Raw genomic sequence first — 23,863 nt, 5'->3', positions numbered from 1 at the left:
TATAGTTCAAAGGGGAAAGATTGCTAGTTCACATTTTAATGCAAGTGTCATTTCAGAAAATTGACATTACAGCGTAATTTATCACTCAATAATTTTATATTTTCTTGTCATAAATTTCATTTGATTTGATCAATTTTAGGAAATAAACTAATTTTCAGACACAAAAAGGTAATGACGGCTATTTTGAGCCACTAGATGGCACAGTTAAGCAGCCTGATAGGCTACTCTCTGCTTAGCCTGCTCATGTTTTTCTTCTTGGAGGATTCTCGGCAGGATTTCCTTTTACGCTACTTTAAAGCGAGCTCCCGTTGAGGGCACTTTCGTGAATGATTGTATTGTTGCTTTGAGAGTTTGCTGGCGTTGTTGAGCGGTGTGACGGGAAACTCAAGAAAGGGACATTGGCAAAAATACAAGATGACCAACAAAAAGAGACACAAGTCAAACTCCGAACATCATCCTTCACCATACAACCCGCAAAGATAAGTTACATCAAGTTTATATCCATGAATCAATAGTGCAAGATTGTCCGACTTGACTTGTGACTTACTTGAGGTTACAAGTCACTATATTGTACATTGTGAAGTTCAACTGTCAAGTAACTTGTACATAACTTTAGTCATGTTTACATTTTCTTTTCAGGCACAATTTGGAGCAAAGCCAGTAAGTGAATGTGCTAAGAGCACCGAGAATGAGCAGCACTACAGCAGACAAGAAGAGGAGCACGTCCACAGAGTGGTAAATATACCAAGGCATCTGATACGACTCGGTCCTCAGGTGAGCTGCGCCCTTGTGCCTCATGACAAACTCAATCCAGAAGAGGGCGCTGTCGAGCGGAGGGATGGGCTGATCTTTGTGGAGCCTGGACAGCCTCTGCATGTTGTTCCTGTAGGATGGATCTGACAGGATTTCCTGTATGCCCTGGTAGAATATATCATGATCCAGGGTGACTATATCCAGGACTTTCCCGACTTTTCTCACCATAATCCTGAGTAGATTATCTCGTTGATCGAAAATGAGCGGGAGCCCGAGGATTGGCACGCCGTGATAAATTGCTTCCTGTACGCCGTTTGTCCCACCATGAGCAACAAAGAGTTTCATCTTGGGATGTCCAAGAAGGTCGTTTTGGGGCATCCAGTCCACCAGGAGAGTGTTGTTGCCCAGAGTGGAGGGTTTAGCACCTTTATACCTCCAGATGACCTTCTGGGGGAGCTTGGCAAAAGCTGCCGCAATTTCGTCGGCTAAGTCGTTAGGAAGTTCTCCGATTAGAGTCCCCAGGGACATGATGATGAATCCGTGTTCCCCGGAACTTTGGACGAACTCTTCCAGGTGGTCGGGTAGAGGCTTAGCAGGTTTACACTGGAAGCCCCCCATGTAGATGACGTTGGGCATGGTGGGGCGTGGGAACTCAAAGACAAAGTCCACTCTCATGAGCCACAGGTCTGCTGCTTGGAACAGCGAACGATAGTCTGCGTCGGGGCTTAAATATTTTTGAAGCACGCCGTCGTAATGCAGTTGTACGTACTTTGAGTATTGATATTCGGCAAAGATAAATAGCAAATTGTTTACTACTCTTTCAAAAAAACTCATCTTATCAGAAAATTCTGTCCCTGTAAGGGGCACGTACGACCGAGGGGACGGTGCGATTGCGAAATGCCCCTCGCCGTGGCTGGTCCATCTCACGTTGAGAACCAGAGGCAGTTTCAGGAAGTGGGCGAGAATAACACCGCACGGCACTGCCGGGTCTGTCAGAACGAGGTCATATTTGGCACTTCGCAGTGACTCCACCATTGTTTTATTCTCAAAAATCCACATCAGCAATTTGCCTGTTTTCTCATGCATCACTGAGGCTTTTTCACTTTGCTCCCTTTCCAGTTTTAAACGAGTCCAGACGGAGTTGCCTTCTCGCTGGATGCGCAGCAACTGCTCCACAAACTCAATAATAGAATCTTTGCTGAAACCCGACTCCACGTCAAGCGTGATGGAGGTGTAGAGTGAGGACTTTTCCTTGATGTACCAGCTGTCATCCGTTCGCAACACGTCAACCTGGTGCCCTCTCGAGTGCAGTCCCTCAATAATCACTTTCATGTTCACCCAGTGGCTTCCATCCAATGGAAAAACAAGCACCTTGCCGCCAAAAGCGGAAGTCACACATAGAGTGGAAAGCAAGAGGCAGACCCAAGACCAAAGCATCTTCACTCTACAATTTGGATGACAAAAAAATTCCGTAAGAGAAATTCTTACAGTGTTTTCATTCCTTTAGATTATTGGACCGTTCCATTTTCCACACACATACATGCATCAATTGAAAATGCCGCTGATACAAAATACTCAATATTACCTCATTTGACATCCAATGTATGTAGTTTCTGTCCAGAGATTCCCTTCTATGAAAGAGAACTCGTGTTCGTTCTTGCAGTTCTAGCCCAGTAGGACTTTGACATTATAGTTTCCTGCTAATAAACACTCGTGTGCTGATAAGGATATAGTTCAAAGGGGAAAGATTGCTAGTTCACATTTTACCTGGGTTAATGCAAGTGTCATTTCAGAAAATTGACATTACAGCGTATTTTATCACTCAATAATTTTATATTTTCTTGTCATAAATTTTGTTTGATTTGATCAATTTTACGAAATAAACTAATTTTCAGACACAAAAAGGTAATGACGGGTATTTTGAGCCACGAGATGGCGCAGTTCAACAGCCTGATAGGCTACTCTCTGCCTAGCCTGCTCATGTTTTTCTTCTTGGAGGATTCTCGGCAGGATTTCCTTTTACGCTACTTTAAAGCAAGCTCCCGTTGAGGGCACATTCGTGAATGATTGTATTGTTTGCTGGCGTGACAGATAGCTAAACATAGATTGAACACAATGAAAAATGCATACAAATGTTTTGCTTCCACATTGTGTTTCAAACTCACGTTATGCAAGTTAGTTTGTGAAGTCAAATTCCTCAGAACCAAATCAACCCTTATCAAGGAAACATGACTTCCTGATAAGTTGAATGCAATTGAAACCTAAGCTGTTTTATTTTTTCTGGACTCCACCCCTGGTTGGCATCACAGATTAAGAGTGTTAAAATGTGTCTGAAAACATTAAATACTTAAAAATGTGATGGACTTGATCAGTATGTAGATATTTTGGCTCGTATTCATTTTGTTGTTTCCTTAGGTATCATCCTGCTACAGATTCCGGCAGATTAGTGATTAGAATGACAACAATGGAGTCAAAATCAAATACTACAGAAAGAACTAAGCAGACTGAATGCACAAAGCCTTTTGGAGTGACCATAGAATCTACAAAAATGCTAATAGTCATTCAAGACAACATTTCCACAAAAGGTAAGATCATCTTTAATACATTGCACAAAACCTCGTTTACAACATGCTGTTTTTTTTTTTTTTTAGTACTTTAATTAAACTGAGAGACTGTTTATGAAACTTATTAAATGTTGCTTTTTTGCATCGCAACATTCAAATGTACTATCTCTACATCCTGGCCTATCGCTGCATCATCTTGAGAAGTTTCCCACCTTGCTTTCTTTAGTGTCACATTTGCAAGGAAGTAAGAGCGGGAAAAGTGAATCACAAATAAGCAATCCACGGTACATATATTGTGATTTATTTACTCCCGTTTGATTTTCCTCTTACATATAGCAGAGCACAAACATTTGATCATGATGAATAACATTAAAAGCAGAGCCAGCACAGCTCCAGACAGGAATAGATACACGTCGACATTGTAGTAGGTGTACCAGGGAAGTTTGAAGGACTCAGTCCTCAGGTGAGCTGCACCTTTGTGCCGCATGACAAACTCTATCCAGAAGAGGGCGTTGTCGAGCGGTGTGACGGGCTGATCTTTGTGTAGCCTGGAGAGCCGCTGCATGTTATTCCTGTAGGACGGGTTAGCAAGAACTTCTTGGATGGCCTTCAGGAAGTTGTCATCTTTGTCCACCAATGCTAACGTGACCACCACGGCCGCCCCTCTCTCCGTGAGACGCAGCAGGTTGTCATGCTGGTCGAAAAACAAGGGTATGCCCACCACGGGAATTCCGTGGTAAATTGCCTCCTGGACGCCGTTTGTCCCTCCATGAGCCACAAAGAGTTTCATCTTGGGATGTCCAAGGAGGTCGTTTTGCGGTATCCAGTCCACCAGGAGAGTGTTGTTGCCCAGTGTGGATGGTGTAGCGCCTTTATACCTCCAAATGACTTTCTGAGGGAGCTTGGCGAAAGTCGCCGCGATGTAGTCAGCTAAATCCGCAGGGATTTCGTTCACAAATGTCCCCAGCGACATTAGGATGAATCCATGTTCTCCCGAACTCTGGACAAACTCTTCTAGGTGGTCAGGTAGAGGCTTGGCAGGTTTACACTGGAAGCCCCCCATGTAGATGACGTTTGGCATGGTGGGACGCGGGAACTCAAAGACAAAGTCCACTCTCATGAGCCACAGGTCGGCAGAAAGAAGCAAATGGTGCATGTCGTTATCAGGTCCGAGATATTTGTCGCATACTTTCTGGTACGTGTTTTTAATGATCAGGTGATGTTGCGTAGAAGCGATCAGAAACACAAACACATTTTTGACTCTTTGAAGAAAGGTCATTTTGTTTGTATTACCAGTTCCCACGATGGGAATGTAAGATAACGGCGACGGGGCGATGGCGAGGTGGCCTTCGGTGGCGATTATCCAGCGGACGTTGTACACCAGAGGGAGGTTCAAATATTTGGCCACAATAGCCCCTCCACCCCAGCAGGGGTCAGTGAGCAGCAGGTCAAACTTGCTGTCATTCAGTCTCCTCATCAAATCCTGGTCGTCGAGAAGCGCCGTTGTGAAATTGCTCACCATCACGTGAGCTTCCAAAAAATCTCCAAACAATCCCACAGTCATATGGAGGAACGTCATGAGAGGTATCGCGCCTCTTTCGTATTCGATGACTTCGTAAATCAAGCCGGTGATGAAGTTCTGGTCCAAGCTCCTTTCCACGGGGACGGTGATGGTGTTGTAGTGGGTGGCGCCGTCCTTAATGTACCACGTCTTGCTGGGCCGTACGACAGTCAAGTTGTGCCCTTGCACGTGCAACTCTTGCATGAGGATGTCCATGTTCACCCAGTGGCTGCCTTCAATTGGAAAAACCAAAATGTTGCCACCCTGACAAGATCCGGGAAGCAAGATAAAGAGCAGCAAGGCGCTGCGGTAACATGTCAGCTTCATCTGGAATCAAACACCAAAACAACTTTACTCTGTGACAGCGTGAAAGTGATTTTCAATGGTCTTTTTACGTGCCCCGCAGCTGACTGTCAACCAGTGCAAGATGTAGTCCGCTTTTTGCCCAAAGTCAGCTGGGATTCAGTTCCAGCAATCCCGCGACCACTGACAAGGCAAGAGCGGCATCAAAAACTTGGTTGCAAAACGTTTTCAACTTAAAGTGCTTTTTCACTTTCGATCCGAGAGACTACTACTTCGAAACGTTTCCGGACACTGAAACGAACCAAAATTGATATCATTGAACACATGTCATGTTGCATACTTAATGTGCAGTTATGCTTTTACCTTTAAGTCGACTCGGCGTGTTGTTTAGGCTTTGGGGTCCGCTTCCACCCCTCGGATTGCGTGCGACGTTCATGAGCGTTGCGGCACAATAGGAAAGGAAAGTTTTCATTCAGCTGCGTGGGCGAAGATCGGAGGAGAGGAAGTCAGTAAAACGCGCGTGTGTGGGTTTATACTTAAATAATCATTCACATTTTCTCTATGCGATTACTAAGTGGCACCTCCTGCTTCCCACCTCATCCATTTGCACTTCTATCGCATTTCAGTTCGTGTTTTGCCTATGTTCCGATGGTACTTAAACTCAGCATTATTTTTACAGGAATATGTCTCCGCTTCATCAATATGTTCTAATCAGTTTTTATTTTTGGCTTTTTTCCGTTGAGAATGTTTCCTGTTCATGATGCTGAAATCTCAGTCCCCGCACTACTTGAAATTCACAACAAACATTGCATAAGTGTAATAAAAAGGGCTGAGGCTATTTGATGAGCCGCTTGCAGGTTATGTCATAAAAAGGACCTTTGCTTTTTGGTATCGAGAATGATAAAATAGCCCCAATGAATAACTACAAATTAATTCATGTGTCTTATTCTAAAGTTCAAAGTCTTCCGACATGAGCACCATGTTAGCGCACAAGCATAAACATGGCATTTACTCTACACAATTATGATGTTTCAATTTGCTTTAATTAATATACAAAATTGTTACATTGCAAAGGTCTTAGAAAACCTTCTAAATGGCAAACAAAAAAAGGAAACATCTTGGATAATGAAATTTTTTTGAGCATTTTGTGGTTGACACTATGATGCTTATTTGACAATGTGTTCATGTCCCACATTCTGGCATAATTTGCTGTTTGGAAAGCCATTTCAAGATGTATTTAATTCTGCACAAAGCATATTTGATAAATAAACCCAGTACAGAATAATGTTTGTGAATGCTCTTCTGCTTTTCCACAATTATTGATTTATTTGTGGAAATATGCCCACAGTCTAAATTAGGGGGGGGGGGGCTTCTAATCCTCTTTGTTCAGTTGTGTTTCCACAGGGAGAAACGTGATCAGACTGCGGCTGAAGATGAGGTGACCTCAAGAACTGCAAGGAAGATGAGGGGGACTGTATATGTTGTTAAGGGGGTGGTGCTTTCTCGAGGCAGGAGGGGAGGCGGGAAGAGGAGAGAGGCTGTGAGCATCGCTTCTCTATTCACTGACGCCACTCAGGGACAGGTATGCATGAACTCTGCTTTTCTCCCACCATGACGCTTTGTTTGTGCTGTTGTATTTTTATGAAGCTAATGATGCCTTTTAAAGCAGTTTCCATCATACGCACCAACGATGCCTGAGCGTCTCTGAGACGATGCTAAGAGCGGAGGGGGCGGCCGCCTCCTCTCTCGCATTGCTGCTGCTGCTGTTGCCGCTGCTGCACTGTTGCCACCTGTGCCACTCGCTGCGTAAGTTGCCCGCCGACGCTGTTTACGTGTCAATAAATGGATTTCACATGACTGAGCGGTATCAGAGAGAAGCCACTGATATTGCAGAAGATCCACATTACTCACGTTAGGGATAAAGCCCTGCCGCGATTATGAAAAAACGGCAAAAAATACACACCCTTGCAGTAAAATGTTTAGAATTGATTGCGTTAATCGTAAATACACCACAAACTATGATCCTGAACCCCTTAAATGGCTTTCAGAGGATTCTTTTTTTTTTCTTTTTAATACAATGTACGCGTGACAAAGATTCCCAACTAACAAAACTGGCTAAACTTTGCTCTTCCTCGACATATAGTACAAAATGTGTCGCTTCGCCTTATAAACAACCAATTGGTCAGATTTACATTCACATTTATGGACAATTTGAGGCTTGGATGCATGTACCCAAAACTGTGAGGCCAATATGCTAACCAGCACATCACTTTGCTACCACGAAAAAAAATCAATAAGAGTGAATAGTTTAGTCGCTTCCACTTTTCGCCTTACATACAAGACACCGACTTGCTCCATTTGCACATACGTAAAACATTTGATTGGCTGAATGCAGGAGAAATGTTCCGACGCATGTGATTGGTCCATTTAAGTGTTATGAAATGTCATGAAGATCAATGTTTTTTATAATAAAGCGGATAGTAGCAGTATGTCGCCATTAATTGGTTTGCTAAGGGAGCCACAAATCCTCGCAGCTACGCCATTATCGATTTGAAAGTCTCAGCCAAGCGGACCGACCCTTAAAAGAAGGGCGGCTGGAAAAGATGATGAATGGGCGGATAACAGTCTCATTAATTAGGGAATTGCTTGTCTGCATCGACACGAGGAGTGAATGAATACGAGATCCACTGCCCGTAAATCGGGCCCCAAAGACAAAAGGCGTCATTCCGTGTAGGATTGATCGCTTTAATGTGTTTTAATACAGTCGGCTTCCTCCCAGGCCACATGAATCACATTTTATTTCAAAAGAAGAGAAGTTCCACGTCAGATAGACGTTTCTAGAGTGATGAAAAGTTCTTTGGTTCTTATCACTCTCAGGTGTTCCTAAGCTTTCCTCCTATGCAAAAGCTGAAGACAAGCTCTTCAAGTACCTCTTTGGGAACTACCAGAAATGGGTCCGCCCAGTGGAATATCTAAACCAGACCATTTACGTCAAGTTTGGACTGGCCATCTCCCAGCTCGTCGATGTGGTGCGGTTCAAGACGAATTTCTTTTTGAATTGGGTAACAATAGGAACACATTAAAGGATCTACTGTGTTTTCATCAATCAGGATGAGAAGAACCAACTGATGACCACCAACGTGTGGATGAAACAGGCAAGTTGAGTAATCCCCATCCATGAAAGATGTTGGTGACCGACCAAGTATTCCATCTTGATGACCGGTGGCATCTCCCTGACAGTTCCCATCAGGATGAGTCCTCTTGGCACTTTGCCAGCTTCTGCCCTCACTGCCTTCCTCCTCATCTCCACTCCACTCTTGTCAGCTTCATTCATGGTCTTCTGTCTCACATCAATTGAACAATCCCCACAAATGCCTCCTCCGCTGTGATGAATTGTTTTGTATATCATCGTATCTCTTTTAAAATGTTTTTTTTATAACCTGTGTCTCGTTTACCGTCAATGGATTGATGCTTTTAATGCAATTTTATCATCCAAGTTAAAGTCAACTTGGGGTTGCTTGTCATGCAGGAGTGGACTGACATGAAGCTAAGATGGGACCCCGATGACTACCAGGGCATCACCACTATACGAGTGCCCTCTGACAGGCTCTGGCTCCCAGACGTCGTGCTTTATGATAAGTATGTAACGTGATGGATCGAACCTACTTAATACCTGCAGAATGTATCCAGGACGTATTTGCTGCACTTGTCAGTCTACATCCTTAATCGACGGAATCAACATTTTCCGTCAAAATCCTCAGCAAAATTACATTTTTAGCTCCCCTGCCAAATCTATTTATTTCTTTTTTTATTGAAGATAATTCAGGTCAGAAATGTCCGCGATGCCCAGACTATTTAACTGTAATCTGTTTTGGAATAATAAAATGTGGTCTTAACAGCTTCCACTCTGAGCCTCATAAATGATGTACGAATGTGAGCACGCGGAAACAATGGCTCCAAATGGGAATGTTATGTTTTGTTGGATCTTACTTCATGTCGCTTTCCCCGACAGTTCAGACGGTCGTTTCGAGGGCACAGTCACCAAGGCGGTAGTCAAATACGATGGGACCATATTGTGGACGCCGCCTGCCAACTACAAATCTGCCTGCACCATCGACGTCACCTTCTTCCCATTTGACCTGCAGAACTGCTCCATGAAATTTGGCTCGTGGACTTACGATGGCTCCCAGGTAGACAAATCTGGAAAAAAGACAAAAAATTGCAAGTAATATTCTTGTCTAAAATCTCTGATGAAACTGTCCTAGAGATCATTTATTTTTAATAGGTGCTATCCGGCATATACAGTAATTGTGTGAAGACCGTGCGATTTTTCTTTGTCAGGTCGACATCATTCTGGAGGACTTCCACGTAGACAGGCAGGACTATTTTGACAACGGCGAGTGGGAAATTGTGACGGCCACAGGCAGCCGCGGTCTAAGAGTGGACGCCGGCGTCTCCTATCCCACCATCACGTACTTCTTCATCATCCGCCGGCTGCCACTCTTCTACACGCTCTTCCTCATCATCCCCTGTATCGGCCTATCTTTCCTCACAATCCTCGTCTTCTACCTGCCGTCCAACTGCGGCGAAAAGATCTCCCTCTGCACTTCGGTGCTGGTGTCTCTCACCGTCTTCCTTCTGGTCATCGAGGAGATCATCCCCTCCTCGTCCAAGGCCATCCCTCTCATCGGCGAGTATCTGGTCTTCACCATGATCTTCGTCACGCTCTCCATTGTTATCACCGTCTTCGCCATTAACGTACACCACCGCTCATCATCCACGCATCACGGCATGGCGCCGTGGGTGCGTAGGGTCTTCCTGCATCGGCTCCCCAAGCTGCTGTGCATGCGCAGCCACGTGGACCGCTACGGCACGGCGGGAGCGGCACCAACGGGACGGGTGCCGGGATTGGGGATGATGAAGGACTATCCAGCTGAGCACGGCCTCTCCCACACCAGACTCAACATCCAAGCTGCGTTGGATTCCATCCGCTACATAACCATGCATGTGGTCAAAGAAAATGAGGTCAGAGAGGTGAGTCTGTTATTTGCATAGTGAAAAATTGCAAGATATTAAAAGAAATTTACAAATTACAGTACGACCACAAAGCCAGGCATAGATACCGTATTTGCCGGTGTACAGGTCGACTCGGTGTATAAGTCGACCCCCTAAAATTCGACGGAAATTTACGATTTTATGATATATCCTTTGTATAAGTCGAGCTCAATTGTTGCATTATATTAAACTTCAAAATTCAATATGCGAAATTTATTGACGAAATGTGTTCAAATTCCGGGAGGCCGTGCGCATGCGGCTGTTTATAAGCACCGCGGAGGAGATCGCGGCCGGCGAGCTCGCGCACGCCACCCGGCACCAACGGGAGGCCGGAAATAGCTCCAAGCCGAGCGGATCGGCACTTTATAAGCACCGTGGAGGAGATCGCGGCGCCTCATTGGACTTCCAGCGGCCGGCGAGCTCGCGCACCCGCCCGGCACATCCGGGAGGCCGTGCGCACGAGCCAAGTGGCCGAAAATAGCCCCCGCCGAGCGGATCGGCTGTTTATAAGCACCGCGGAGGTGGTCGCGGCGTCTCATTCGACTTCCAGCGGCCGGCGAGCTCGCGCACCCGCCCGGCACATCCGGGAGGCCGTGCGCACGAGCCAAGTGGCCGAAAATAGCCCCCGCCGAGCGGATCGGCTGTTTATAAGCACCGCGGAGGTGGTGGCGGCGCCTCATTCGACTTCCAGCGGCCGGCGAGCTCGCGCACCCGCCCGGCACATCCGGGAGGCCGTGCGCACGAGCCAAGTGGCCAAAAATAGCCCCCGCCGAGCGGATCGGCTGTTTATAAGCACCGCGGAGGTGGTGGCGGCGCCTCATTCGACTTCCAGCGGCCGGCGAGCTCGCGCACCCGCCCGGCACATCCGGGAGGCCGTGCGCACGAGCCAAGTGGCCGAAAATAGCCCCCGCCGAGCGGATCGGCTGTTTATAAGCACCGCGGAGGTGGTCGCGGCGTCTCATTCGACTTCCAGCGGCCGGCGAGCTCGCGCACCCGCCCGGCACATCCGGGAGGCCGTGCGCACGAGCCAAGTGGCCGAAAATAGCCCCCGCCGAGCGGATCGGCTGTTTATAAGCACCGCGGAGGTGGTGGCGGCGCCTCATTCGACTTCCAGCGGGCCGCGCACTCGCGCACGCCGCCCGGTTCAAATTTTCTAAGTGCAACGCACAATGAGATGCATGAGAAACGGCCTTGGTTACCATCACATTTGAAGCGATGAATACGAAGTTAAATTTTATGACTCGGTGTATAAGTCGAGGTCGATTTTTTTCGGTCGATTTTGGATCGAAAAAGGTCGACCAATACACCGGCAAATACGGTACTTGGCAAAAAAAAATACAAAATGTAGAAATTGTTTGGATCTGGTACTGCCATCCGGTATTAAGAAGATTATGTACATGCAAAGGTCATGTGCAAATTTCACCCTTGCCTGGCATAAGAACTGGAGCTTGCTATGATACAAGCCTCCCATTACTCTCGACGATTTGGATGCATTTCTCCCTGATCCAGATAAACAGCAGTTTGTATGAATGCCTACTGCCATTTGCATGCAGACCCCGTCCAGCCAAAGTTGATGCCAAAACCCCTTGAAGAATACCTCCATAATGGAGCTCAACTAGCGGTTCTCGTTCTGTGAAACACAAGATATGAGATGGGGGGGGGGGGCAATTATCCAGGATGGCCACCCCAATCAAACATTATCTTTATCAAAGTCAAACAAGCACTCATGCAAACGAGGAATGTAGTGTCCTCACAACCTCACCCATGCTCTTTATTGTCATTTTTTTTCCCCTGTGCAAACATGTTAGGTGTTGCAACTTGTAACACAGCAACATCAAACCACGCTTCAGTTTTGCCTGGCAACATGTTGCATAACTGTCTTTTATGTCTTTTTTGGGGGGGGGGGGGCTCTAGGTGGTACAGGACTGGAAATTTGTTGCCCAGGTTCTGGATCGAATCTTTCTCTGGGCGTTCCTGCTGGTGTCCGTCCTGGGTTCAGCTCTCCTCTTCATCCCGGTTATCTACAAATGGGCCAGCATTATCGTTCCCAAACATATTGGAGGTGTCCTCTGAAGGTTGAGGAACATGAAGGTGAGGCACATCTAGATTTGATTATGTTTTGCAACTCATTTCCAGACTACTACTGTATATTTTTAAAAGTAGAAAAAAAACGTGATGTGGAAATAAAAAAACATGTAATTACCAGGGGCGCCGCCAGGGGGTCAGAAAATTTAATGGCCACTCCACAGCCACTAGCCACAATGGCTGCGTCAATTATGCTTTTCATACCAAATGCCAATTTCAAACCAGCTGTTTTGTTTACAATACATTTACACTTTATAACTTTATTTACTTGTTACACATTAAAACAAATTGCTGTGGAACTCAAAGTGTTAACTGCAGTGTTATTTTCTGCACATGAAATCATTTGTAATATTAAATATAAAACAAGAAACCAAAGTATATCAGTAGACATTTCCTTATGTCTTGCTGGAAAATGTGTTGATTTCACATAATTGACGATTACACTTTAGATTGGGGTGGCCATCCTGGATTTATCTGTAATGGGAAATTTTGTTGTGTTTGCATGATGCATTCCAGAAGTGAGACAAAAAGTGCATGTATCCACTCAGTAATTCACACTTGAAGGTCACAATATTATAGCTAGTTATGTTAAGAATGTGATTCTTGTAAATAAAAGTGAAACATGTCGCACACTTGACTGAGCTCCTGTTGTTTACTTCTTCAGGGTAAAGATGGCCGTGCATGGAAACTCACATTTCTTTCTAGCACCCTATGTGTTGTGAGCGACAGACCTCATGCAGGTTTTTTTTGCCTTTTGAGTTTCCATGCCCCACAAGCCTCTACATGACGACCTGGAAGAGTTTGTCCTGAGTTCTGGAGGACACAGAGTCATCCTCATGTCGCTATAGGGACGTTTGTGAACAATCAGTCCATTCTGTCATTTGACAGCGGCCTCTTCTGGATAGAGTTTGCCACGAAGCACAAAGGTACAGCTCACCTGAGGACCGAGTCGTATCAGCTGCCCTGGTATGTTTACTACAATTTGGACATCTCCTTTTTGCTCCCTGTTGAGTACAATTTTTTAAAGGGGAGCAAGCCAAATAATGTGCAAAATAAGATCCGACATTTAAAAAAAAAAAAAAAATCTGTATTTACAGGTGATTTTATGGCGTAAGGCATAAGAGTTTGCACAAAATGCCACAATAAAATCTTTCAATGCTGCAGGCAATTTGTTGCAGTACCTCAATTAAACAGATGATGTCGCTCTTTGATCATAATGTGTTCAGGTTGCCACCCATTTCTTGTTTCATGCTCTGAAGACCAATTTCAAGGCCTTATGGTTTTCATCTGACGTCGGTATGTTTGTGTTCTGTCTTTTAAAATATCCTAAAAAGGCTGTGCATTTTGATAGTCTGAATTCTTAAAAAAAATGCTAATAGCATAATATGTATTCATATGTCTTCCCCGAGTAGAAGAGGCTGGAGGAAAAGGCCGGCGGTCCCCAAGATGCACACCAGGACAAAAACCCACAGGAAGATGCGGTCGATCACCATGGCGACATATTTCCAATCATCCTGAACCTGTGATATGTGCGACAATAAACAAGTAGGTGTTTGGTATACTTGAAATGACAGCTATTTATATTTTCACAATCGCAAATCTCTATGTTTAGCAGCGTATCAAGGCTGACCTGGGAGAGGCAACACTGTGAAAAGCATCTCTATGGTGAAGGAAATAAAATAAATAGTACTGGAAGAAGCTAAGCTAACTGTTAGCTCAGGTAAGAACATCTTAAGTTCAATGGTTTGTGAAATCAACCAAGAGAGGGAAAATGCTCAAAACGTGTTTGCGATCTCTCACCTCCTTGGCCTCATTCTGCATTTTCATGTTCTCTGCGATATACTTGACGCTCTCAATGGCCTCCCTGATCTCGGGGGAGAACGGCAGAAGGGTCAATACTCCCGCATCCAAAGACTCTGAGCTGGAGCCTCCACTAAGGACCCCTAGGCAACTCAAGCCACTGCCTCCTCCGGAGTCTGTTGGCAGCTTCCCGGACCTCTGGTGCCAGCAGCGTTCCTCGCAGCACAACGAGCCCGACCCGGCACTTTTGGCTAGCTCGTTTGCGTTCAAGTTGTTGAGATCGGAAAGCTCCGTGTCGTTCGGGGGCTTCTGCCGGTTAATCAAGCTGGACACCACGCCGGAGGCCAGAACCTGTGTTTTGTGTTGGGACCCCGAGTTGTGAGCGCCGCACGGTCTGGGGCGGATCATCTGGACGCTCTCGTTTGTCTTCTCCGGGTCCCTCTCTGGTCGGGTCATGAACATGACTTTGGGAAGCAGGCCCAGGAAGACACCCCGCACCCACCGCGGCATGGTGTGCGTTTTGGGCGTGCGGTAGTGGACGTTCAGCACGAAGACGGTGATGACGATGGAAAGGGTGACGAAAATCATGGTAAAAAGGAGATACTCGCCGATCAGTGGAATGACCAGCGATGTGGAGGGGATGGTCTCGGTGATGACCAGGAGGAAGACGGTGAGGGAGAGCAGCACAGAGATGCAAAGTGTGACCTTCTCGCCGCAGTCGGACGGCAGGTAGAAGACGAGCACGGTGAGGAAGGAGATGAGCAGGCAGGGGATGATCATGTTGATGGTGTAGAACAGCGGCAGACGGCGGATGTAAAGCGAGTAGGTGATGTCCGTGTAGATCTCCTCGCAGCAGTTGTACTTGATGTCGTGCTTGTAGCCGGGGGCGTCGATGATCATCCACTCGCCGCTCTCCCAGAAGTCCTTAAGGTTGATGGTGGAGCCGATCAGCACCAAGTCGATCTTGGCCTTGTCGTAAGTCCACGAGCCAAACTTCATGGTGCAGTTCTGGTAGTCGAAGGGGAAGTAGGTGACGTCGATCTTGCACGAGCTCTTGAAGATAGCGGGAGGGATCCATGTGACCTCGCCGTTGTACCGAAGCAGAGCTTTCGTCTTGTCATCCACCTGGAAGTCACCGACTGCACTGTGGGGAGAAACGGACGACGAAGGTGTTCTCTGAGGTGAGTTTATTTATTTATTTTGCTTAAAAATACAAAACAAAAGGCTCACTTATTGTAGAGCACGATATCAGGCTTCCATATCCGGTTGGACGGCACACGTATGAACTCGACACCACCGAAATCTCTTGGATTCCATTTGAGTTTGTAGTCATTCCAGATCTAAAACATTACCAGTAAAATATTTAAGTTTAAAAAAAAAAAAAAAAACGGAACAATATCTGAACACAGATAATATCTCTTCTGTCGCGAAACTCATTTTCATGTACATTTACCTACCGAGCAGGTGACAAATCAAAACCATTTGGTGGCTCAGTGGTCGATAGAAACATAAAGATTTTAGTGCCTGGCGCAAGATAAAAGTTAATACAAAAAGAGCACATAAATTGCACCATATAACCGAAGATGAAACATAACATCATTCACACGCTTTGATTTTAAACGCCTCCTCCCACTCCCTATAGAAACAATAAAAAGAAGAGACAAGTTATTCAGTTAGCGCTGAAAGTAAAATGTGCTTAACGGCCCTTTTTGCTGTTGGCAGTCCGAGCAAGAGTCTTAAAGGCACAATAGAGAGGCAGACAGCGGGTGCTCTAAAACTTGCACTTGATTAAATGTTGGGGGGGGTCTTGTCACCTCCCTTTTAGTATGAATGAAAGTGTCTGCACAAAAACAAAGGAGTAAAGTACGTCATGTTTAAAACTGATAGACCCGAGGCACTATATGGGACTCTTCATTAGGTACACTCAATCCAATAAGAGCAGTATCAAAAACTTTTAGAAAATAATGCCGTATAGTGCAAATGCAAATACGAACAATGATAGGAAACTAGATAAGAATTGTAATTTATAGCACAAAAAAACAGAATTAGTCATAAGCTCACTGAACTGAGGTCTTAAGCAACTTCAGAGATGTATTTTTCCAAATTTGTGGTCCAATTCGTATGACTTGTAGCTGTTTTTTTTTTTTTTTGTCCAGATCTCTTGGTTTATGTCACATAATTAGCAAAGACACTGATGCACTTAAACAACAACCGTCACTCTTCATTTAAAATCCAATGCATCCATATCCTCTGTTTATCTGGAAATGGGACCAAGTTGTGATGCCTATCAGGAGGTTTTAAGAATCTGGACTCATCTCCATAAATAATTCAAGATTGTTTTCGTCATGACCCGTGACAGAGGAAAGGCTCCATACTGGGCACCCTCTGGTCCAATTGGGATAGTGAACTTACGTGTCTTAGCCACAGGTTTGTCTCCATGATCTGGTTGACTTCATCCTGAGAAGGGAGCAGCAGAAAGGATTTTAGAACAAGACATGCTGGAATATTTTAGCAGCAAAAACAGAGACAATGTTGTCTCGGCATAGTGCCCCCCACATGATGCTTACGTGCTCCTTGCATTCTGGGCTGAGCAGGTGCATTTAACTAAATTGTGAATTTTTTAATCCTCAATAAACTTAAAAAAAAGGTACCTAAAAATACATATTCAGTTTCCTTGCTTTGACTTTCCATGGCAGGCAGTTTACGGGTACAGAGAATTTTAAAACAACATTTCTTTAGCTTAATAGCATAATTGCCCAAGTCATTTTTGAGTGTCCAGGAAAAAAAACATTAATTCAACAAACAAGAAGAGTCCAGTTGCTTGCCTCGTTGCACTCTTCAGTCATCTCCTTTATTGATATTGACAGTAAGTTCAAAATCGAGCAATTATGTGAGTAGATTAACAATTCGTAGCGTCCCATTTACAACGGTGCCCTTCCAGTCAACTGCCGCCACTCTCTGATCAATATGAATTTCTGCCAAACCCAAAATTGTCAAGCTGCCAACTGTTTCTCATCGGATGCAATTCCTACTCACCACTTTGACCAGCTGCGACATGGAGACCTCAAACTGCACAATGACTGGCTCAGACACGTTCTCCACGGGTCGAATAAACTGGTTGTACTTGGAGAAGATGACGGAGAAGAGCTTGTGTTCGCCCTCTGAACATGCGCCTCCTGAGGTCACAGGACAGATGGATGGCCACAGACAGAGATACAAAAAGTATCAAATAAAAAGACCCAAACTATGCTAAAAAAATATATATATATATATATACTATATATATATATATATATATATATATATACTATATATATATATATATATATATATATATATATATATATATATATATATATATATATATATATGCCATCATAATCATCATCAATCATAATCATTAATCAAATGAAACATTATTTGACATTTTTGTAAATTAAAGAAATGCAATTTCAGAATGCTAATTTAGGTTGTAAAAAGCATTTGTAAAGATGAAAAATGTAAAAAGCATACAATTTTGTAGTGGGTGTGCAAAACAGACAAACAAACAAAACTACTTTAATAATAATGTAATTTACATAATCATTTATTTTTGTTGTACGCTTTTTCTGGGGTCACAAAAATTGTAATAACCATTATAGTTGCCTATGTTGCAGGGTTAAAACAAACTAAACTGTGTTTCCAGTAAATCCCTCTATGTTAAGTCACGGAACAGGAACATTCTGACTTACCCTGAAGATGCAACCAAAAGACAGAACAGGTGGATGCAAAAAAGAGGCAAAAATTGCCTTTCATTTTCCTGGCTGCTGGACGAAGGCTGCGCTGGATCCAGGCTCGGAGAAAGTCAAGAGGAAGAGTGAAAGGATGCAGAGAAGGAAGGAGAGGGAGGGAGGGAAGGCTGAGCCAGCCTCTGACAGAAGCTTGATTGCTACGGCAACCTATGAGAAGCTGATGTGACACAAAGCCATAGGTTCCTTTTATAACCTGTCCTCTATTTCTCGGGGTAAGTATGACTTTTAAAGTGTATGACTTTACATTAATTTTCTTAAAATCCAGTTGAAGGTATTGAGCACTTCAGTTGCAGGCCTTATTATAACCACAGCAAAAATCTGGTAAAATCTTAAAATATGAGATTTTATTTATTATTATTATTTGGATTAATAGTAACATTTGTAAGAATGCAGAATTATAAGACATATAAGATTACACCCATTTAAAAAGTTCAATTACCAACTAAATAGCAAACAACACTAAGTGGCGATTAAAACAGATAAGGACAACGTGAGTAAAGTTTCTCTGTCAGTTTTGTGAGGATTCGTTTTAGAAATATGCCTGTCATTGTGCTTCTCAGCATCTTTTTTTCCCCTGAATAAACGCTCCACTTTTCCTCCTGCCAGAATGATTTTCCATGATGTCCTTCAGTGAGACGAATGAGCTCGCCGTTCGATAAATTTAGAGGCCTTCGCCGACATGAAATGAGGAGGTGCCATATGGGAACTCCAGCGCTGACACCGGACCCGTGAAAAAATATTGCTCCATCATAAAGATGCTTTGTGAGGTTTGTTTTGGCGTCGTCTATGTGGTGGCTAATTGTGTACATCCTATCCATCACACAGACGATATTTACAACAACAACAACAAACAGATTGAAAAGTCACGGTCTAGTAAAGCGTATAATAAAATGTATCTCACCCTAGTAGCTAATGACACCAATGCATAGCCAATATTAACGAGGCATCCCTTCCGATGGATACCCGTGATCTGCAGTTATTTTTAAAAACAACAAAAAAAGTCATTAAAGTCCATTTGGACAAAAGAAGGGGTTAGTTAATTGCAATCTTGTGATGAAGCTTTGGCGAAATGGGCGACAGTCTGCAGAATCTCTTAATGAGCACACTCAGCACCATTTAATGAGCGGTGAATCTAGTGTGTGTGTGTTCGTTCTATTTGAAGTACCAGACTAGTATAGTGATAGTGTTGAAATAAAAATCAAATCCGCGATAAATCGATTTTATCGATTGATTTGGGTCATCTTTTGAAGCTATACCGTAGTTGAGTCTGATATAGAAAGATTATCTTCTTCTGAGAGGAAAAGGGAGGTGTGTATTTATTTATTTGTTTGAGTCAATAGCACATTTATTGAGATACTGATGATACATATATAAAGCCAAAGTGTATTTAAAAGGAAAGTTTTTTATTAGGAGTAGGCCTTTATTTATAATAATATTAAATTACAATATAATTAAATAATATATTACTGTAAATCTTTTTTAGTTTAGCTGTGTCTGTAAAAAATGTAAAAGTAATGATCTGACTGAGAATATGAGTCTGCTTGCTTCTCATTACTTCCAATGTACTTTATACAATGGTGTCTTGATTTAAGAGTGACCCGACAGATTTTTTTGCTCTGAGCAAAAATTTTACATACAAGCGCTAAATGGTGACTACAAACTCAACTTAAATCACTTCACAACAAGAAGCAATTTGGCAGATAGTGAACAATTGCGCACACCAGAGAAAACACATTGTGGGGCTGGAACCAATTAATGGCAATTCCATTCATTTAAATGGAGAAAAATGATTTGGCCTAGGGATGTTTTGCTTTACAATTGTGGTCACAGAATTAAATAAAACTCGGAACTCAAGGCACCAGTGGGGTGTTCTTCTTTTAACAACACTCATTCAGGCAGGTTCTTCTTTAGCGTCACAAAAAAAGCCAAAGAAAAAGCCGATCACAAGAGTTTAATCCTTAATTCCTGTTGTCTCACAGACTTGCGACGTCATCTTCCCGAACAAAGATGCTAAAAAACCCACACTGATCAAATGCGAGGCATCTCAGAGGTGGGCTGCTGATGTTGGTGAGACACCTGACTCTGGAAGAGGGGCTGGAGGAACAAGCCCAGCGTGCCCACCACGCACACAATCACGAAGATCCACAGGAACATGCGATCCACCACCATGGCCACGTACTTCCAGTCTTCAACCACCTGCAAGCACAAATGGGAATGCATCTAAGGGGTGAGTGGTTAATATCTAAATTGCCTGTTGGATTTCAAACTGATTGCCCCACTATTGTCCCTTCCGCCCCAATTCCCGCCCATACTTAGTTGATTTTCGAAGTTCCTCACAGGATCCCTCTAACTGTGGTATTGATTTGTCAGGAACGACTCAGGTCGGATATTTCAAGCATGATACGTACACTTTGATCGTCATCTTCCGCCATCATGTGGTCCGCTACAAAACGCACGCCATTCACCGCCTCTTGGACGTCTGTAGCCAAGTTTGAATTGCTTCTATGATGGAGATCCAAAGAACCAGGAATGCATTCTGTAGACCGCAACTCGCCTTTGTTGGGGTGGCTAAGGCCCAGAGTGGGGGCACTTTTATGTCCTAGTGTTGAGAAGACGGAGTCTGAAGGCAGAAAGGCTGAAGTCGTCTTGGGAAAACCAGTTTTGGATGTGACGGGGCAACCCAAGCCTAGAACTGTCCTCCTCGATCTCTGTTTTCGCAGCCTATGAAGGGCAGCGTTATTGTGAGGGCGTCTCATGAACAGCAAGCTCGGCAGTTTGACCAGAAAGATGAGCTTGACCCAGGGGGGCATGGTGTGGGTGCTGGGGGAACGGTGGTGGACGTTGAGCACGCATACGCTGGTGATGATGGAGAAGGTCACCAGCACCATGGTGAACATCAGGTACTTGCCGATCAGCGGCACATCCAGAGATGTCGGGGGGACGATCTTGGAGATCAGGAGCAGGAAGACGGTGAGGGCTAACAAGACGGAAATGCACAGGGTCATCTTCTCGCCGCAGTCTGAGGGAAGGTAGAAGACCAGGATGGCTAGAGAGGTAATCAGCACACACGGAATGATCAGGTTGATTGTGTAGAAAAGCGGCTTCCTCTTGATGATGAAGTCATACGTGACGTCCACGTAGGTGGCATCCAGCGGGTTGACCGTCCGCCGGCCTGGCAGCGCCAGGATGTCCCACTCGCCGCTGGGCGTGAAGTCATCCATGCTGGCCACCTCCGTTTTCAACATCAGGTCGATCTCGGTGTGGTCGTAGGTCCATGAGCGGAACTTAAGGGTGCAGTTTTGCTGGTCGAAGGGGAAATGCTTGACCTCGATCTTGCAGGCACTCTTGTAGATGGCGGGTGGGAGCCAGTTAATGCTGCCGTTGGAGAGCACAATGACGTTGGTGAAGACCGTCACCTCGTACGTCCCATCGGCACTACGGGAAGATAAGGCCATTAGCACCTTGATAAGGAACTGGCTGAAAAATGAATCTCGAAGGGATATTGTGCATTGGCTCAATCCCAATCCCAATAGATCTCATCCTGTCCTTTCCGCCTAGAAATTCACATTAACGAGAACCAAGACGTTTCTCAATTGTCTATAAACTGGTATGAGATAAATTGTGAAAATAACGGATACCATGGTTCGTGGAATTGCTACTAACTTGTTATAGAGGACGATATCAGGCAGCCAGACGTGTCTGGAGGGAATGCGCAGCTTGTCGATTCCTTCGTACTTGGCGGGGTCCCACGATAACCTGTAGTCTACCCAGTGCTGAATGCAAAAAGAAGAGTAAGTCGGACTTTCCGATTAGCGTCCATCTTTATCGGTAAATAATATTATCATGTCGAAGCTGTAGGCTCCATTTGAAATGTTAAGAATGCATACGGATTAATTTGAGTTCATATTTACCTGAGTAAGCCAGACATTGGTGGTCATGATCTGCTCCCTTTCATTCTAGAATTAACAACAGAGAATTAACAATGGAGTCACAAACGGTTTCTATGTTTTTACATAGCTTGAATCAATACGTACAACGCTGATGAGCTGCGCCAGAGACACCTGCAGCTTCACGGTTACCCTTTCGGTCCGGTTGACCGCGGGGCGGATGAGCGGATTGTAGCGGTGCTCGCCTAGCAGCCAGTTAATGAGGCGCTCCTCTGAGTCGGCACCGCCACACCCTAGACCGACAATTTGCTTTTATGACTAACAGTACACGTACTCCAAAAAGTAGCACATCACTAGAGTACAAAAAAAGTTAGTGTTTGTCATATGATTTATTTTCTATTTATGAAAAAGAATTGTTTTTCACACAAATAATTATTGCAATCATTATATATCAAGTTACATAGTTTAGTTAAACCTGTAATAAGCCTGGCTAAATTTAGCTCCGCCCCCATATACATAGCTAGTCTTTCAGTTGAGATTTATTACTTCAACAAAATTCCTTGAGATCAATAATTATACGACATTCTAATTTGACACCACTTTTGAGGCATCTTAGAATGTTTCAGAAAGGAAAAAAAACGCAAATAGGTGGGTTTTTCTGTGAAAAGCTACAAATGGAGGATTTGAGAATAGAACCATAAATATGTGGTGAGTTATTGTATTAGCAATACAAAATGAAGTATGTTTGCTTTCCATCCATGTAAATATTATGCAAAAAAATAAAATAGTTGAGTGTTTGTGTTGCGTCCGAAGGTGCTTCATAAATGAAGCCCATTTCTCATCAGTTAACTCAATAAAAAACTCTATAATTGGAGAGTCCTGTTCATGTTGAATTGCTACCATGGAGAACTTGAAAGTCATCAAGTGTGACCTTTTAGAGAGAAAATATGACTCGACGCATCAATGATCACAATGTTGTTTCGCTTCCAAACTTTGTAATGGCTTTGTTGTTGTTTTTGTTGTTGAGAACACACTGTAAGTCATTAGCAAGCCAAACGCCGCCTGTCTAATGGTGCCATACATACTAGCACATCTGAGCCTTCTGTGTTCTGGCTGGGATGCCCACCATGACTCGTACCCCTGCTGCTTCAGTTAGCAGATGGCATGTTGTCAAGACCTCAGGGGATCACAATCAAACATGACAACAGGCAAAACCCAAGTGAACTTGCTATTTCACCCGCTGTGTGCATGGTTGGCGTGTTTTATTCATGTGCACTGAAAAAAAATGGAGCTTATGAGATGTAAGGCGACTGTCAAATTTTTACTTGAGCTTCTTTGAGTTGCTTAGTTTTAATTCATGGATAAGGCCCACAGTAAAGTTGATAATAATAATAAAAAAGTCATTTTGGTACTCGACAAGTGCCCCTCCCATTGTTAAATTAAGAGGGATTGGGAGAGCACAGACTGGACAACACACTAAATTCTAATATTACATGTCACAGTGTAATTTGCGTAATTACCAAGCTATGTCAATAAGATCAAAATCCACCCCAATAAACCTGAAATGAATACATAATTTAAATAATGGCTTTTACTATGCTGGATTTGAGAAAAAAATCCCCCGTTTTATTTAAGTATAAACAATATTCATGTTCTACAAATAACATCTTATATTGTTCATCTACTATTAGATTTTTTTTTTCCTCATGAAATACATGTGCCCTGATCAAGAAAGGTCGTAACACAGCATCAGAACACACTTAAGGTCCACATGTGCATGCACCATAGTGTGCAAAAGTCTTGGGACACAGTACGACAGAAAATAATTTATTTTTTAAATAGCTATTACAGTTGCCTATGTATAAAGTACTAATGAGCTGAATAGGACTTACCGTGTATTAAAGTGAAGACACACGCGACAATAACGAGATTAATTGTCATTTTAACGGTACCATGTAGTCATCGGGACCAGTGAGCTTGCGAAGTCTCAGAGCGTCGCTCCTCTGGCCGGACAAGCCGCCAGCGGCGCACCCCGATAAGGAGCCAGCAGCATGGAGCGCTTGT

General features: G+C 44.0%; 4 protein-coding genes, 1 long non-coding RNA gene and 1 pseudogene across 11 annotated transcripts; 2 read left to right on the top strand and 4 right to left on the bottom strand.

The window, feature by feature from the left end:
• The first annotated feature begins 207 nt into the window (after nt 1-207).
• On the top strand, nt 208-17,356 carry chrna5 (cholinergic receptor, nicotinic, alpha 5). Of its 5 annotated transcripts, none has more exons than XR_015857727.1 (15): nt 208-735; nt 1,873-2,224; nt 3,169-3,338; nt 6,572-6,763; nt 6,848-6,987; nt 8,059-8,210; nt 8,292-8,336; nt 8,711-8,820; nt 9,194-9,371; nt 9,523-10,215; nt 12,151-12,327; nt 12,986-13,287; nt 13,548-13,617; nt 13,734-13,866; nt 13,934-17,356. XR_015857727.1 is itself a non-coding variant. In XM_088371984.1 (12 exons), the coding sequence occupies exons 5-11, from the start codon at nt 6,894-6,896 to the stop codon at nt 12,307-12,309; spliced, it is 1,431 nt and encodes a 476-aa protein (XP_088228110.1). In that variant the 5' UTR covers nt 209-735; nt 1,873-2,224; nt 3,169-3,338; nt 6,572-6,763; nt 6,851-6,893; the 3' UTR covers nt 12,310-12,327; nt 12,986-13,426. The 5 variants fall into 5 exon arrangements, 1 of the variants encoding a protein (XP_088228110.1); XR_015857726.1 differs by having other exon boundaries at nt 209-735; nt 6,851-6,987; nt 12,986-13,247; XR_015857724.1 differs by having other exon boundaries at nt 209-735; nt 6,851-6,987.
• On the bottom strand, nt 481-2,467 carry LOC148400871 (UDP-glucuronosyltransferase 2B1-like). The gene is made up of 2 exons (XM_088371982.1): nt 2,339-2,467; nt 481-2,197 (listed from the first exon to the last, which is right to left on the bottom strand). The coding sequence occupies exons 1-2, from the start codon at nt 2,341-2,343 to the stop codon at nt 613-615; spliced, it is 1,590 nt and encodes a 529-aa protein (XP_088228108.1). The 5' UTR covers nt 2,344-2,467; the 3' UTR covers nt 481-612.
• Nucleotides 3,356-5,705, bottom strand: LOC148400870 (UDP-glucuronosyltransferase 2A2 pseudogene; annotated as a pseudogene). The gene is made up of 2 exons (XR_015857723.1): nt 5,545-5,705; nt 3,356-5,205 (listed from the first exon to the last, which is right to left on the bottom strand). The product of XR_015857723.1 is annotated as a UDP-glucuronosyltransferase 2A2 pseudogene (transcript).
• On the bottom strand, nt 12,905-17,916 carry chrna3 (cholinergic receptor, nicotinic, alpha 3). Its single transcript, XM_088371990.1, has 6 exons — nt 17,853-17,916; nt 17,158-17,297; nt 16,534-16,578; nt 15,352-15,461; nt 14,122-15,265; nt 12,905-13,841 (listed from the first exon to the last, which is right to left on the bottom strand). Exons 1-6 carry the CDS (start codon nt 17,914-17,916, stop codon nt 13,713-13,715), a joined length of 1,632 nt encoding a protein of 543 aa, XP_088228116.1. The 3' UTR covers nt 12,905-13,712.
• A 101-nt stretch (nt 17,917-18,017) lies between these two features.
• On the top strand, nt 18,018-22,554 carry LOC148400866 (uncharacterized). 2 transcript variants are annotated; one of them, XR_015857592.1, is made up of 4 exons: nt 18,018-18,124; nt 18,519-18,679; nt 19,892-20,139; nt 20,283-22,554. It is a non-coding gene; the product is annotated as an uncharacterized LOC148400866 (long non-coding RNA). The 2 variants fall into 2 exon arrangements; XR_015857591.1 differs by having other exon boundaries at nt 19,892-22,554.
• On the bottom strand, nt 19,531-21,772 carry chrnb4 (cholinergic receptor, nicotinic, beta 4 (neuronal)). The gene is given in 3 exon segments (XM_088371500.1): nt 19,531-20,108; nt 20,321-21,347; nt 21,576-21,772. Coding segments are annotated over 3 exon segments (1,377 nt in total). The 5' UTR covers nt 21,758-21,772; the 3' UTR covers nt 19,531-19,940.
• Nucleotides 22,555-23,863: the final 1,309 nt, after the last annotated feature.

Source organism: Syngnathus floridae, chromosome 3, assembly GCF_059516105.1.
Source record: "Syngnathus floridae isolate MCC-2025c chromosome 3, RoL_Sflo_1.0, whole genome shotgun sequence".
NCBI classification, from domain to species: Eukaryota; Metazoa; Chordata; class Actinopteri; order Syngnathiformes; family Syngnathidae; genus Syngnathus; species Syngnathus floridae.
This window is presented reverse-complemented; position numbering and strand designations above follow the sequence as displayed.

Coding starts and splice junctions, on each gene's coding strand:
- chrna5 (XM_088371984.1), top strand. CDS start 6,894: ATGCTAAGAGCGGAGGGGGCGGCCGCCTCCTCTCTCGCATTGCTGCTG. Junction 6,988..8,058: donor CCACCTGTGCCACTCGCTGC/GTAAGTTGCCCG, acceptor TATCACTCTCAG/GTGTTCCTAAGCTTTCCTCC. Junction 10,216..12,150: donor AAGAAAATGAGGTCAGAGAG/GTGAGTCTGTTA, acceptor GGGGGGCTCTAG/GTGGTACAGGACTGGAAATT.
- chrna3 (XM_088371990.1), bottom strand. CDS start 17,916: ATGAAAGGCAATTTTTGCCTCTTTTTTGCATCCACCTGTTCTGTCTTT. Junction 17,298..17,852: donor CTTTTGGTTGCATCTTCAGG/GTAAGTCAGAAT, acceptor CTGTGACCTCAG/GAGGCGCATGTTCAGAGGGC. Junction 15,462..16,533: donor CAAACCTGTGGCTAAGACAC/GTAAGTTCACTA, acceptor GTAATGTTTTAG/ATCTGGAATGACTACAAACT.